Source organism: Capricornis sumatraensis, chromosome 1 (genome assembly GCF_032405125.1).
Source record: "Capricornis sumatraensis isolate serow.1 chromosome 1, serow.2, whole genome shotgun sequence".
NCBI classification, from domain to species: Eukaryota; Metazoa; Chordata; class Mammalia; order Artiodactyla; family Bovidae; genus Capricornis; species Capricornis sumatraensis.
Window position 1 is genome coordinate 232,145,953 of NC_091069.1, and position 12,675 is coordinate 232,158,627.

Here is a 12,675-nt window from a genome sequence, read left to right on the forward strand (position 1 = left end):
GCCAAGAGGGTCTGTGATGAGCTTTCATTCTGGAGGTGGCAGCAGAGCTGTCTGGCCTTTGAGGTAGGAGTGTTGGAGACTGAATTTCACTGGGCAGAAATCCATGTGCTATGCTCACAGAGGTGGCAGTGGCAACAAGTTGAAGCACTTGCATTTAGTGCTTAGCCTTGGTGGCAGCAATGTCAACAGATTTCTCATGGGGCCATTTCTGAAGCAAGGTTTTGCCTATTATTCTGGGGGAAATAGCCTTGAAATAAGTTTCTCCAGTTCTCTTAATGGTAATATAAACTACCTTCTATTTTAAAATACATTCCTTATACTGCTTGAGCCAGCCAGAATAAACTCAGTTGTTTGAAGCTAAGAAGACTAACCAGTACAATTCCCTTCCAATGTTCTGTTCTTTAGGAGGAATAGTATGGCTACTATTCATCAAAAAAAAAAAAAATGAACTTTTAATTTCCAAAATCCTTGGTCACAAGAACAGAGTATCTGTGCACAAGAATTCAAAGATTACAGACTGTTCCTAAATGTTGATAGTATCTAGAAATCTGAATTCAGGAAAGGCATTTCATCACTTAAGTATTAATATCATAACTCTACACTATTATATTTTCCTAGATAAAAGAACACAGGGAGATTCCAGTGTGACAGTTTTGAAGAATGACACACGTTATGGAAACAAACATCCTGAACATTTTATTGTCACTAACTTGGGCTGCATAAAAAAAAAATTTACACATTGCTTTCCATATACGTTTCATTTCCTTTATACATTTGAAGCACTTATAAATCCTGAGACTCGTGTGCTGCAGTTGGAGCAGTGTCGAGTTCAAGGGAGCACAGAGCACACCTGAGTTCCAGATATGGCTCGTGCCTCTAAGAGAACAAACGGGAGGGATGTGAGGATAGAACCCAGCTCCCTATTATGTCCTCTCTGGGCCTCTCCTCCTCAATCTGATGCAGAGCCCTGGATTGTGGTTCAGGTGCCTTTTAGGGTAATTAGAGATGGTCATATCTGAGATTAAAAAGCCACTTAAAATGTACTGAAAACAAGTTTCAAATTTTCACAGCAGATAATGAAAAAGTGCTTAGAATTTTACCTTCAAAAACAAAACTAAAAAATTTTAAATTAAATTTTGTATTTAACAAAATTCCATCTATATTTGTAGCTATGTGCCAGTTCTCAAAATACTGAATCAAATGTGGATTTTTCAGAATAATTTTCCCTTTGAAAATGCATTTGAGCAAGATACAAACATTCTTCCCTCCACCTTTGACTTTCACAAAATCATAAAGTAGATTACTTTTGAAAAAATAGCTTAGGGAGTTTTAATTGTTCACATGGTCATCTCTAATATTTTTGGCATTAGAAATCTTTATTTATTTTTTTTTTTTTCCGGTCAGAGACCTTTAGCTTTTTTCCTTCAGTTGTTCACTGGAGTGATTCTTCTAGGTTTTCATTTGTCAAAGAAAGTCCATCATCCCTCTACTTCTTTCAGCCTTACTTGTTTCTATCTTGCGGGATTCTGGACCTTTTACAAGATCAGTACTGCACCATGGATTAAATGTGCGATGTATTTATGTTGCATTTTCAGATGTTTGCAAGGTTGATGAACTGACCAGGCACTAACTAACAAAGATGTTGACATATTGGGCCTAGCTAAGGAGTTTCCCTGGAAGAGGCAATGGCACCCCACTCCAGTACTCTTGCCTGGAAAATCCCATGGATGGAGGAGCCTGGTAGGCTGCAGTCCATGGGGTCTTGAAGAGTCGGACACGACTGAGCGACTTCACTTTGACTTTTCACTTTCATTCACTGGAGAAGGAAATGGCAACCCACTCCAGTATTCTTGCCTAGAGGAATCCCAGGGATGGGGGAGCCTGGTGGGCTTCCTTCTGTGGGGTCGCACAGAGTCGGACACGACTGGAGCGACTTAGCAGCAGCAGTAGCAGCGAGGAGTTTCCCAGGTGGCTCACTGGTAAAGATTCCACCTGTTATGCAGGAGACACAGGAGAAGTGTGTTTGATCCCTGGGTCTGGAAGATCCCCTGGAGTAGGAAATGGCAACCCGCTCCAGTATTCTTGCCTGGAAAATGCCATGGACAGAGGAAGGCTAAAGTCCACGGGGTTGCAAAGGGTCGGACACAACTGAGCAACTGAGTACAGACAGTTCAGTTCAGTTCAGTCACTCAGTTGTGTCCGACTCTTTGCAACCCCATGAACCGCAACACGTCAGGCCTCCCTATCCATCACCAACTCCCAGAGTGTACCCAAACCCATATCCATCGAGTCAATGATGCCATCCAACCATCTCATCCTCTGTCGTCCCCTTCTGCTTCTGCCCTCAATCTTTCCCAGCATCAGGGTCTTTTCAAATTAGTCAGCTCTTTGCATCAGGTGGCTAAAGGATTGAAGTTTCAGCTTTAGCATCAGTCCTTCCAATGAACACCCAGGACTGATTCCCTTTAGGATGGACTGGTTGGATCTCCTTGCAGTCCAAGGGACTCTCAAGAGTTTTCTCCAACACCACAGTTCAAAAGCATCAATTCTTTGGCACTCAGCTTTCTTTATACTCCAACTCTCACATCCATACATAACCACTGGAAAAACCATAGCCTTGACTAGACGGACCTTCATTGGCAAAGTAATGTCTCTGCTTTTGAATATGCTGTCTAGGCTGGTCATAACTTTCCTTCCAAAAAGTAAGCGTCTTTTAATTTCATGGCTGCAATCACCATCTGCAGTGATTTTGGAGCCCCCCAAAATAAAGTCAGCCCCTGTTTCCAGTTTCCCCATCTATTTGCCATGAAGTGATGGGACTGGATGCCTTGATCTTCATTTTCTGAATGTTGAGCTTTAAGTCAACTTTTTCACTCTCCTCCTTCACTTTCATCAGGAGGCTTTTTAGTTCTTCTTCACTTTCTGCAATAAGGGTGGTGTCATCTGCGTATCTGAGGTTATTGATATTTCTCCTGGCAATCTTGATTCCAGCTTGTGCTTCATCCAGCTCAGCATTTCTCATGATGTACTCTGCATATAAGTTAAATAAGCTGGGTGAAAATATACAGCCTTGACATACTCCTTTCCCTATTTGGAACCACGGAACCAGTTGTTTCATGTCCAGTTCTAACTGTTGCTTCCTGACCTGCATACAGATTTCTCAAGAGGCAGGTCAAGTGGTCTGGTATTCCCATCTCTTGAAGAATTTTCCACAGTTTATTGTGATCCACACAGTCAAAGGCTTTGGCATAGTCAATAAAGCAGAAATAGATGTTTTTCTGGAACTCTGGCTTTTTTGATGATCCAGCGGATGTTGGCAATTTGATCTCTGGTTCCTCTGCCTTTTCTAAAACCAGCTTGAACATCAGGAAGTTCACGGTTCACGTACTGCTGAAGCCTGGCTTGGAGAATTTTGAGCATTACTTTACTAGCGTGTGAGATGAGTGCAATTGTGTGGTAGTTTGAGCATTCTTTGGCATTGCCTTTCTTTGGGATTGGAATGAAAACTGACCTTTTCTAGTCCTGTGGCCACTGCTGAGCTTTCCAAATTCGTTCAAGGTGTATATTACCCAGCCTTTGCAGCATTTTCACAGCGTCATCCTTTGGGATTTGAAATAGCTCAACTGGAATTCCATCACCTCCCCTAGCTTTGTTTGTAGTGATGCTTCCTAAGGCCCACTTGACTTCACATTCCAGGATGTCTGGCTCTAGGTGAGTGATCACACCATCGTGATTATCTTGGTCTTGAAGATCTTTTTCGTACAGTTCTTCTGTGTATTCTTGCCACCTCTTCTTTATATCTTCTGCTTCTGTTAGGTCCATACCATTTCTGTCCTTTATCGAGCCCATCTTTGCATGAAATGTTCCCTTGGTATCTCTAATTTTCTTAAAGAAATCTGTAGTCTTTCCCATCCTATTGTTTTCCTCTATTTATTTGCATTGATTTCTGAGGAAGGCTTTCTTATCTCTCCTTGCTATTCTTTGGAACTCTGCATTCAAATGGGTTGTCTTTCCTTTTCTCCTTTGCTTTTCGCTTCCCTTCTTTTCACAGTTATTTGTAAGGCCTCCTCAGATAGCCATTTTGCTTTTTTGCATTTCTTTTTCTTGGGGTGGTCTTGATTCGTGTCTCCTGTATGATGTCATGAACCTCCATCCATAGTTCTTCAGGCACTCTGTCTATCAGATCTAGTCCCTTAAATCTATTTCTCATTTCTACTGTATAGTCATAAGGGATTTGATTTAGGTCATACCTGAATGGTCTAGTGGTTTTCTCCACTTTCTTCAAAATGTACACACAGGTGTTGATATTATGTCCACACAGGTGCTGATATTATGCAGCAAAATACATTTGAGTGTGGTCTGATTTTGTTAGTGGTTAGTCCACTGGTGAATATTCTCATACTCTTACGACTTTGAGTCTGTGCGATATGGTTTACTGCAAAGGCTGGGTAATATACACCTTGAACAACAAGGATCACCTCACCTACCACTCTGCATCCACAGGGTTTGGTCCCTTCCACCTTTCCCCTTTCCTAGTGCCTGGAATTCTGTGGCTACCTACCATTATACCAACACTGCATCTCTGAAGTCCAAAAATCAGTCTCACTGAAGGTTCTTACATGAAGCTTCAGAGTCCACTTGGGTCTGTCTCAATTTTAACACATTAAACTTCTTGGGACATTAAAGGTTTATAATTTTGGTCAGAATTGTAGCTCCAAGTTAAATATGCATTTCTAACAGCAAATAATAAGGTCTTAGTAAATTTCTAAAATCATATGGTAACATCCATGTCTTTTTACATATCTCAACAATAATAGAACTATCAGTGCTGAAACTCTAACTTTTTTAGTGAGGATATAAACACAGTAATAAACACAGTCATTATATAAACACATAAATTAAGAAAAGAGTTGTTGAGTACTTATGTTCAAACAGTTATCTATCCACTTAGTCGTGTTTAATACTTTGTTTTTTAATTCAAAATTTTGAAAACTTAGCTTAGTCCTAAGAATGAAGTATTTTCTGGCTATGATCACTTCAAATCATTACCAGAAAGTGAGTTGAGCAATATTTTCACTCTATAATTTAAAACTCTGGCTTTTCAATAAAATATCATCTAAAACACATATGCTATTGGATAGTGTACTCTTGACAAATATGCAAAATAAACAATCATTTATTTTCCTATTTGCTGTTTTAAAACAATTTTATTGGGTTGACGGTGTCGGTTTCAGGATGCAATGTTGTTTGCCAAATTCTGTAATCCATTTTTTTTTTAATGTCTCACAGGGTGTGGTGCCTTTAGAAAATTTTTTAAAAGTTGTAGTTCTTGGTGTATTTTTCCTTCACTTTTTCAAAAATAGTAAGAAAATCTAAACCCCACAGGGAAATTCTGGTTCCTCATATTGAATTCTGGAATCCACTTTTCTAAAAATAAGATTATTCTATGTAGCCAACTTTTGTTTATTTCCTTGCCAGGAGTAATTGTGTTCTTAACATTGTAGGTTCATTATGAGGAATGAAGTCTTGGTAAGTCCTAGCTTAATGCTTATTATTATTATTTTGCTTAGAATGGTGAAAATAATGCAGGAGGAACATCTAAAAGGAGGCATCTAAATGCAGCAATATCCCTTTTGTGGGGACCTGGTCATTGAAAAACCTCGGTGAATCCATTCCGTTCTTGTTTTCCTTTTACTAATCCATGGTTATTGAGAAGCACTTAGCAAAATAAATATTTAAAATTATTTTTAATTAAAACTAATTAAAAGAAATACAGTCTTGACTCCATAAGACTGCAATTGTTCTTAGAAAAACAAATTCTCTGTAAATCTTAGGTAATTAATACTACAGAAAAAGACATTATTGGAAAATATCTTTTTAAAAAGAGAGAGATGCCAGCAAAGAAATACGATTTTCAAAACATAACAGGGGATAGTGAGAACTGATGATCCGGATTTTGTCTTATATTTGGCACAATAATGATAATTCAGTCACAAACCGCATGGCTGAAAACTTTCTAACTTCTAATGCCCCTCCCAAATAGAAACTATTTCCCTATTCTCACACACCAGTAAATACATAAAAGAATCTACTGACACTGTACGTGTGTATGGGGGTGTGTGTGTGTGTGTGTGTGTAGGTCCGTGTTTGCTTAAAGTAAGAGAATTAGGGTAGGAGTTAAAATATGATAGAATCCCTCTTTTATTTTCCCCTTTCTGTCCTTGGAGCTGGGTGTTTGAAGGAGGAACCCTACGTTTTCCAGCAACCAGCAAGCGTCAATACTTTTTATTTAAAAGCAACTAGAGAAAAACACCCCCTAAAGCAAACCAAGGCCACCCCACCCCCCATCATCTGTGGATCAAGGCACCAAGTCCCATTTGGGTACCACTTGGCAGGGGGTTCTCTTTCATCCTTCTCCTCACCGCCCCTGCCGGCGGGATGTGACCGGGACTGCGGGTCTCGGGGTGCCAGCGAGGAGCCGCCCGCCCGCCCCAAGAGAGGAGGAGGCTCCGGCCTGGGAGCCGCCCCCTCTCGCCGCTGGAGAACAAACGGGATATTCAGCAGTGGCCTGTGGCTGCCAGAGCAACTCCTCAGGGGACATCCAGCGGCGAAGCAGACTGCACCGTAATCGCCTCTAGAAAAGCGCCCCGGCCCCGCCTGCCGCGCACACCCAGCTACCTGGGCTGCCCTGCGGCGGCGCGTGCGAGCGAGCGGGAGAAGCCGGGGTGCGGGGCGCGCCGGGGCGGGAGCCCGAGCGGGTGCGGGGCGCGCGGTGCTCCGGTGTGCGCGCCGGGGTGGGGCGAGCCCCGAGCGTCTTCACCAGCCATGAGGGGCGCGGGCGCCTGGGCCCCGCTCTGCCTGCTGCTGGTCGCTGCCGCCCAGCACTCGGGGCCGCAGCTCTCGGAGAGGTAACGCGACCCCCATCCGCACCCCTCCCCTCCTCCCTTCCTTCCCCTCGCCCGCTGCTTTGCTTTACCCAGTCCACTTTGGGGCGCCGGGGGACCCACGCGCCACCGAGACGCGGGACGGCGCCCGTCGTCGGGGCTCCCTCCTGCGCCCCTAGTTTCGCCCGCTGGACGGCCCTGCAGCTGGCCAGCCACCACGTGGTAGGGGCTTAACCTGCCCTGGGTCTCCTCTGCCCGCAGCTTTATATGGGTGCAAAGAAGCACTGGGGCCCAAATATGTGAACTTTGGTTTACTTCTGTTTTCTTCCCTGGAGACGCTTTGCCCAGAGGCTTAAGCCTACGGAAAAGCCCAAGTTGCCCGGCGCCCGGGAGCAGCTCTCGGAAAGTTAACTCTTCACCAACCTCTGAGCTGCTGGATGGCTCCAGGACCTGGGCTGGGGGACTCGTCCTATGGCCAACTTTGGCATCTCCTTTTCCACCTCCATCACCATCAACCTCCCTTTTCAGTGGGAGGCTCTGCCAATGGCCAACTATTTTCCAAAACGGGGAGAATTAGGCATCTCTCTTACTCTAGGAAATTAAAACTTTTCCACATTAACTAATTACTTGTCTATCTTTAAAACCATGCACTTCACAGAGCCTAGCTCTCACCCTTTCTCTCTCACTCCCCCGAGTTACATTTTCTATTTACCATTTTCCAGTGACATCTTATCACTTGATAAGGACTTGATTGCATATGGATGGTGGATGGATGGATGGATAGATCGGTAGATTGATCTTGTTATTATAGTGTTACTATGGTGGAGATCATTGTAGCTGGACTGTGTTATTAGGCATAATTTAAATATTCTAAGCGCTAATAAGTATTTCAAATTCCCTATATGATGCAGGCACTTAATAGTATTCATTTTATCCCTATTAATAAACTACATCTTTCTGAAATTGAGAGTGAATTGTTAGGCTCTGTTTCAGATTTCTTTTCCTCTCTTATTTTCCCAGACCTGTTTTCACATGTGGTGGCATTCTTACCGGAGAGTCTGGATTTATTGGCAGTGAAGGTTTTCCTGGAGTGTACCCTCCCAATAGCAAATGTACCTGGAAAATCACAGTAAGCAGTTTTTAAAAGATTATTCTCCAAAAATGAATACTGAAAACTTTAAAAGCTGCTGCTTTTTTTTCTCTGGTGACAGAATTTGGGTTGGGGGTAAATGTCTGAAATAGTGAAATGTTGGCTTTGCCTCAACTATTTGGGAGATTTTTAATAGAACTGGTGGTGACCTGTGTTAACAATTAGAAAGGGCTCGAGATAATGCTTGGAGGGATAAATTCTTAAAGCAGATGTGTTTTCTGAAAACCCAGTTGGACTCAGCTGAATTTCATGGATTCAGAATGAAGGCTATTTTCAGGCAAAGGCCTCTTGTAAAGACTTTCAGGAGCTATTTATTGCTTGTGCCTTTCATAAATGTCTCCAGTGGTGGATAGAAAATCAAAGGTAGTACTCACCTCTGACTACTTTATTTCCATTGGAGGGCAGTTAGGCAAAAGAAAAAGAAAAAAAAATCCTATTAATGTCTCTGACTTAAAACCACCCTAAAGGGACTTCCCTGGTGGTCTAGTGGCTAAGACTCTGAGCTTCCAATGCAGAGGGCAAGGGTTTGAGCCCTGGTGGGGGAAGTCCCACATGCTGCAACTAAAAGCATGTTGCAGCTAAAAAGGATCCCACAACACAAGATCCTGCATGCTGCAGCTAAGACCTAGCATAGACAAATAAATATTGAAAAAATTAAATGATTGTTCTCACAAATGCATTTGGGGGGAAAGGATATTTTTTAAAAACCACCACTAAAGGCAATCTAAAAATAGAGAATAATAATAACTTGGTGGGGAAAAGGGCTTCCCTTGTGGCTCAGCTGGTAAAGAATTTGCCTGCAATGTGGGAAACCAGGGTTCGATGCCGGGGTTGGGAAGATTCCCTGGAGAAGGGAACGGCACCCACTCCAGTATTCTGGCATGAAGGATTCCATAGTCCATGGGGTCGAAAAAAGTCAGACAGGACTGAGCAACTTTTACTTTCACTTTCAGGGGGAGAAATGCCTAAATATCAAACAAAAACTAACAGAATGCCCAGGCTGGTTAGTAATAGCACAGATTAAGTTAAGTCAAGATACGAAGTCAGATTTAGAGACAGCTAGCTTAAAAAAAATAAGTCTGGATTAATCAACTAGACTGAGTCATCTCTCCAGTTAGCACAGTAGTGACTGTTATCTTCTGTAATTTTTCATTTTAGGGAAGTTGTTTAATAATTGAACACATTAGTTCACTGAAAGCTTCATTCAATGTCAGCCATGAATTATGATTTTTTTAAGTAGATACCTCATGTTGAGCACTTACTGTGTGCCAGAAGTTAACAGGCATAATTTTACCGAATCTTTGAGATCCTGTGAGAAAGTACTATTATTCCCATATCATAGATGAGGAAACTGAGGCCCAGAACAGCAGTATAAATGTTCATGCTCAGTTGCTTCAGTTGTGTCCAACTCAGTTGTAGCCCTGCCAGACTCCTCTGTCCATGGGGATTCTGCAGCAAGAATACTGGAGTGGATTGTCATGCCCTCCTCCAGGGGATCTTCCTGACCGAGGGATGAAACTCAGGTCTCTTGCATTGCAGGTAGATTCTTTACTGCTGAGCCACCAGGGAAGCCCCTCGAAATATTGATATTAGCATAAATGTAAAATAAGGCTCTGAAACAAACATGTAACTTGGTTTTCACATTATAGTTGTTTTTCAGTTGTAAGTAAATGGCTACGAGTTAAAAATGATCCAAGGAAATTAGAGACTGAGAGGCATCTTGTGCCTGACAAGTAGACTCCATGGTTAGCCCAGTGTTTTGGGTGTTAGGGGCATTGTTAGTGTTGGTGGGACAGAGGAGGGTGTCCAGTGAAAGTTCTCCTTGACAAACTAGAGTGCTCTAGAGAGCCCTGACTACCCCATTCTTACATATGGGGGAGGGAAGTATTAATGGATGCTGCCTATGGATACAATGCAAAGTTGAGGTAGGTGGGCCCACATTTCTTCACTCATAAGCTGTGTGATGGATTTATCTTCTTTAAACCTCAAGATTGTTGTAAAGACAACATGAGATGGTACATATAAAGCTCTTGGGCTGAGTGCCTGGGATATAATGAGTGTTCACTAAGTATTAGCCAACACTGTTACCCTTTGTTGCTGGTATTGACTCATCTTTCCTTCTGACCCACAGGCAACGTGGCAGATCACTGCCACCCACTTAGTATATTGGCTGAGCTGGGCTTGGCATCAGCTATAAGCAGCTCATCTTTGATGGAACAATCAATGTTGTCATGTACCTTTAGGAAATTTTTGTACTTCAGTCCTCCTATAATCTTGTTGGGGAGATTCTATGTGAGTTAGGACTAGGTCAGCTCCCAGTTAAAGGGATCCAAAGTAACAGTAGCTCAACCAGAAGGTTGGGTTTCCCTGGTGGCTCAATGGTAAAGAATCCACCTGTCAATGCAGGAGACGCAGGTTCGATCCTTGGGTTGGGAAGATCCCCTGGAGAAGGGAATGGTGACTCATGCCAGTATTCTTGTCTGGGAAATCCTGTGGACAGGGGAGCCTGGCGTGCCACAGTCCATGGGGTTGCGAAGAGTCGGACACAACTTAGCAACTAGAGCAACAAAAAACCAGAAGCTTGGTTCTCCCTTACGTGAAGGGATCTGGAGGTAGACAATCCAGAATTGGTGTGGCTGCTTCAAATCCTTAGGAACTCAGTATCCTCTCAGATGTGTGCTCAAGTTCCAGCCATCAGTTAGGTACCTGGTCTAGCCACCAAAAAGGAAGAGAAGAAGGGCACAGATCCTCCCTTTAAGGACATTGTGCAGAATTATATGCACCTCGCTGTTCCCATCACATTTGCCAGTTGTTAATTACATGGCCCCTACTAGCTGCAAGGAAGCCCTGAAATGAAGGCTTCTTGTCAGGAATCTGTGAGCTCCGCTAAAATCCAGAAGTCTTCTTTTGAATAAACGTCTTCTATCAACTGTGGAAAGAAGGGAAAACAAGCAGACGACAGGCAGTCTCTGTGACATATTTATTTGTGGTTTGCCTAGGCTGCCCGAACTAATGTTCAAAGGTTGAGTAACAAATGCCCGCCTTTTTAGAAAAAAAATATATTTTTAGAAAGCATAGGTAATGTACAAGAAAGGACGGCACAATTTGTTTTTCTAGTGAAAAGTTTTATAGTTTTCACTCTTAGCTGGCTAATTCTATTTCAAGCAGCTGCCACTTGTATGTTTGCATGTGAGTAGCACCAAGATCTTCCAGAGGAGCCCAGCACATTCTCCCGGTTATAATTGTATCCTCAGCAGAATGTTCACCAAGGCCGTGGATGCTCTCAAGGTTATAGTCTGGCGGTATATTCTTTTCTTCATATTTCACAAGGAAAAGAACTACATCATTGGTAAAAATCTTTACAGTTCTTCCTCATGGTTCTCTGGTATGTCAGAGTAGCTAAACGGAGTTCCGTAGCTTCTGTGTCAGAGAAGGCGATGGCACCCCACTCCAGTACTCTTGCCTGGAAAATCCCGTGGACGGAGGAGCCTGGTAGGCTGCAGTCCACGGGGTCCCGAAGAGTCGGAGATGACTGAGCGACTTCACTTTCACTTTTCACTTTCATGCATTGGAGAAGGAAATGGTAACCCACTCCAGTGTTCTTGCCTGGAGAATCCCAGGGACGGGGGAGCCTGGTGGGCTGCCGTCTATGGGGTCGCACAGAGTCAGACACGACTGAAGCGACTTAGCAGCTTCTGTGTATCCCTGGGTTGATAAAAGAAGGAGAAGGGTGGTTGGGCTACAGTTTGTAGAAGCTTGTAGCCCTAAGGCCTATTATTCATTCAACAAATGTATGTTGGGTCTTGGATACCACTGGAGTTATGGTGAACAAGCTCCTTGCCCTCATGCAGCTAGCATCCTAGTTTGGAAAGATGAGGCAATTAATGTTTAAACAAACAAGTAAATAAGAAAATATTTAAATATTTCTCATTTAAATAAGTAAATAAGTAGTGATGAATGAATTATAAAAATAAAGTGGATACTACTTCACACCCATTAGGATGGCTACTATAAAAAATAGAAAATAACAAGTGTTGATAAAGAAGTAGAGACACTGGAACCCTTGTGCATTGCTGATAGGAATGTAAAATTATGCAGCTGCTGTGGAGAACAATGGGACACTTTCTCAAGAAATTAAGCATAGAGTTATATTATCCAGATATTCCACATCAGGGTGTATACCGAAAAGAAGTGAAAGCTGGAATTTGAACAGATATTTATATGTCCATGTTCTTGGCCACGTTATTCACAATAGCCAAAGGTAGAAGCAATCCAGGTATCTATCTATAGATGAATGGACAAACAAAATGTGGTATACAGAGGAATATTATTCAGCTTTAACTATTAAAGAAATTCTGACGCGTGCTATAACATCGATAAACCGCAAAGACATTATGCTAAGTGAAATAAACCAGTCACCAAAGGACAAATATTGTATGATTCTTTTAACATGGGGGCACCAAGAGTAGTCAGAATCAGAGACAGGAAGTAGAATGGTAGTCTTCTCAGGCTGGGGAGTAGAGGAAAGGGGTTAGTACTTAATGGCTATAGAGGTTCAGTTGGGAGGGATGAGAAGGTTCTGGAGATGGATGTTGGTGATGGGTGCACCACAATGTGAGTGTACCTTATGCTCCTGACCTA

The 12,675-nt window shown here is 42.7% G+C and overlaps 1 protein-coding gene across 1 annotated transcript in view; it reads left to right on the forward strand.

Annotated features, from left to right (window-relative positions):
* Positions 1–6,825: 6,825 nt before the first annotated feature.
* The window catches only part of PCOLCE2 (procollagen C-endopeptidase enhancer 2), an 83,977-nt gene continuing 78,127 nt past the window's right edge, over positions 6,826–12,675 (forward strand). Inside the window, exons 1-2 of the mRNA XM_068981340.1 lie at positions 6,826–6,908; positions 7,905–8,013. Coding sequence (XP_068837441.1) covers positions 6,826–6,908; positions 7,905–8,013 — 192 coding nt within the window. The remainder of the gene's footprint in view (positions 6,909–7,904; positions 8,014–12,675) is intronic.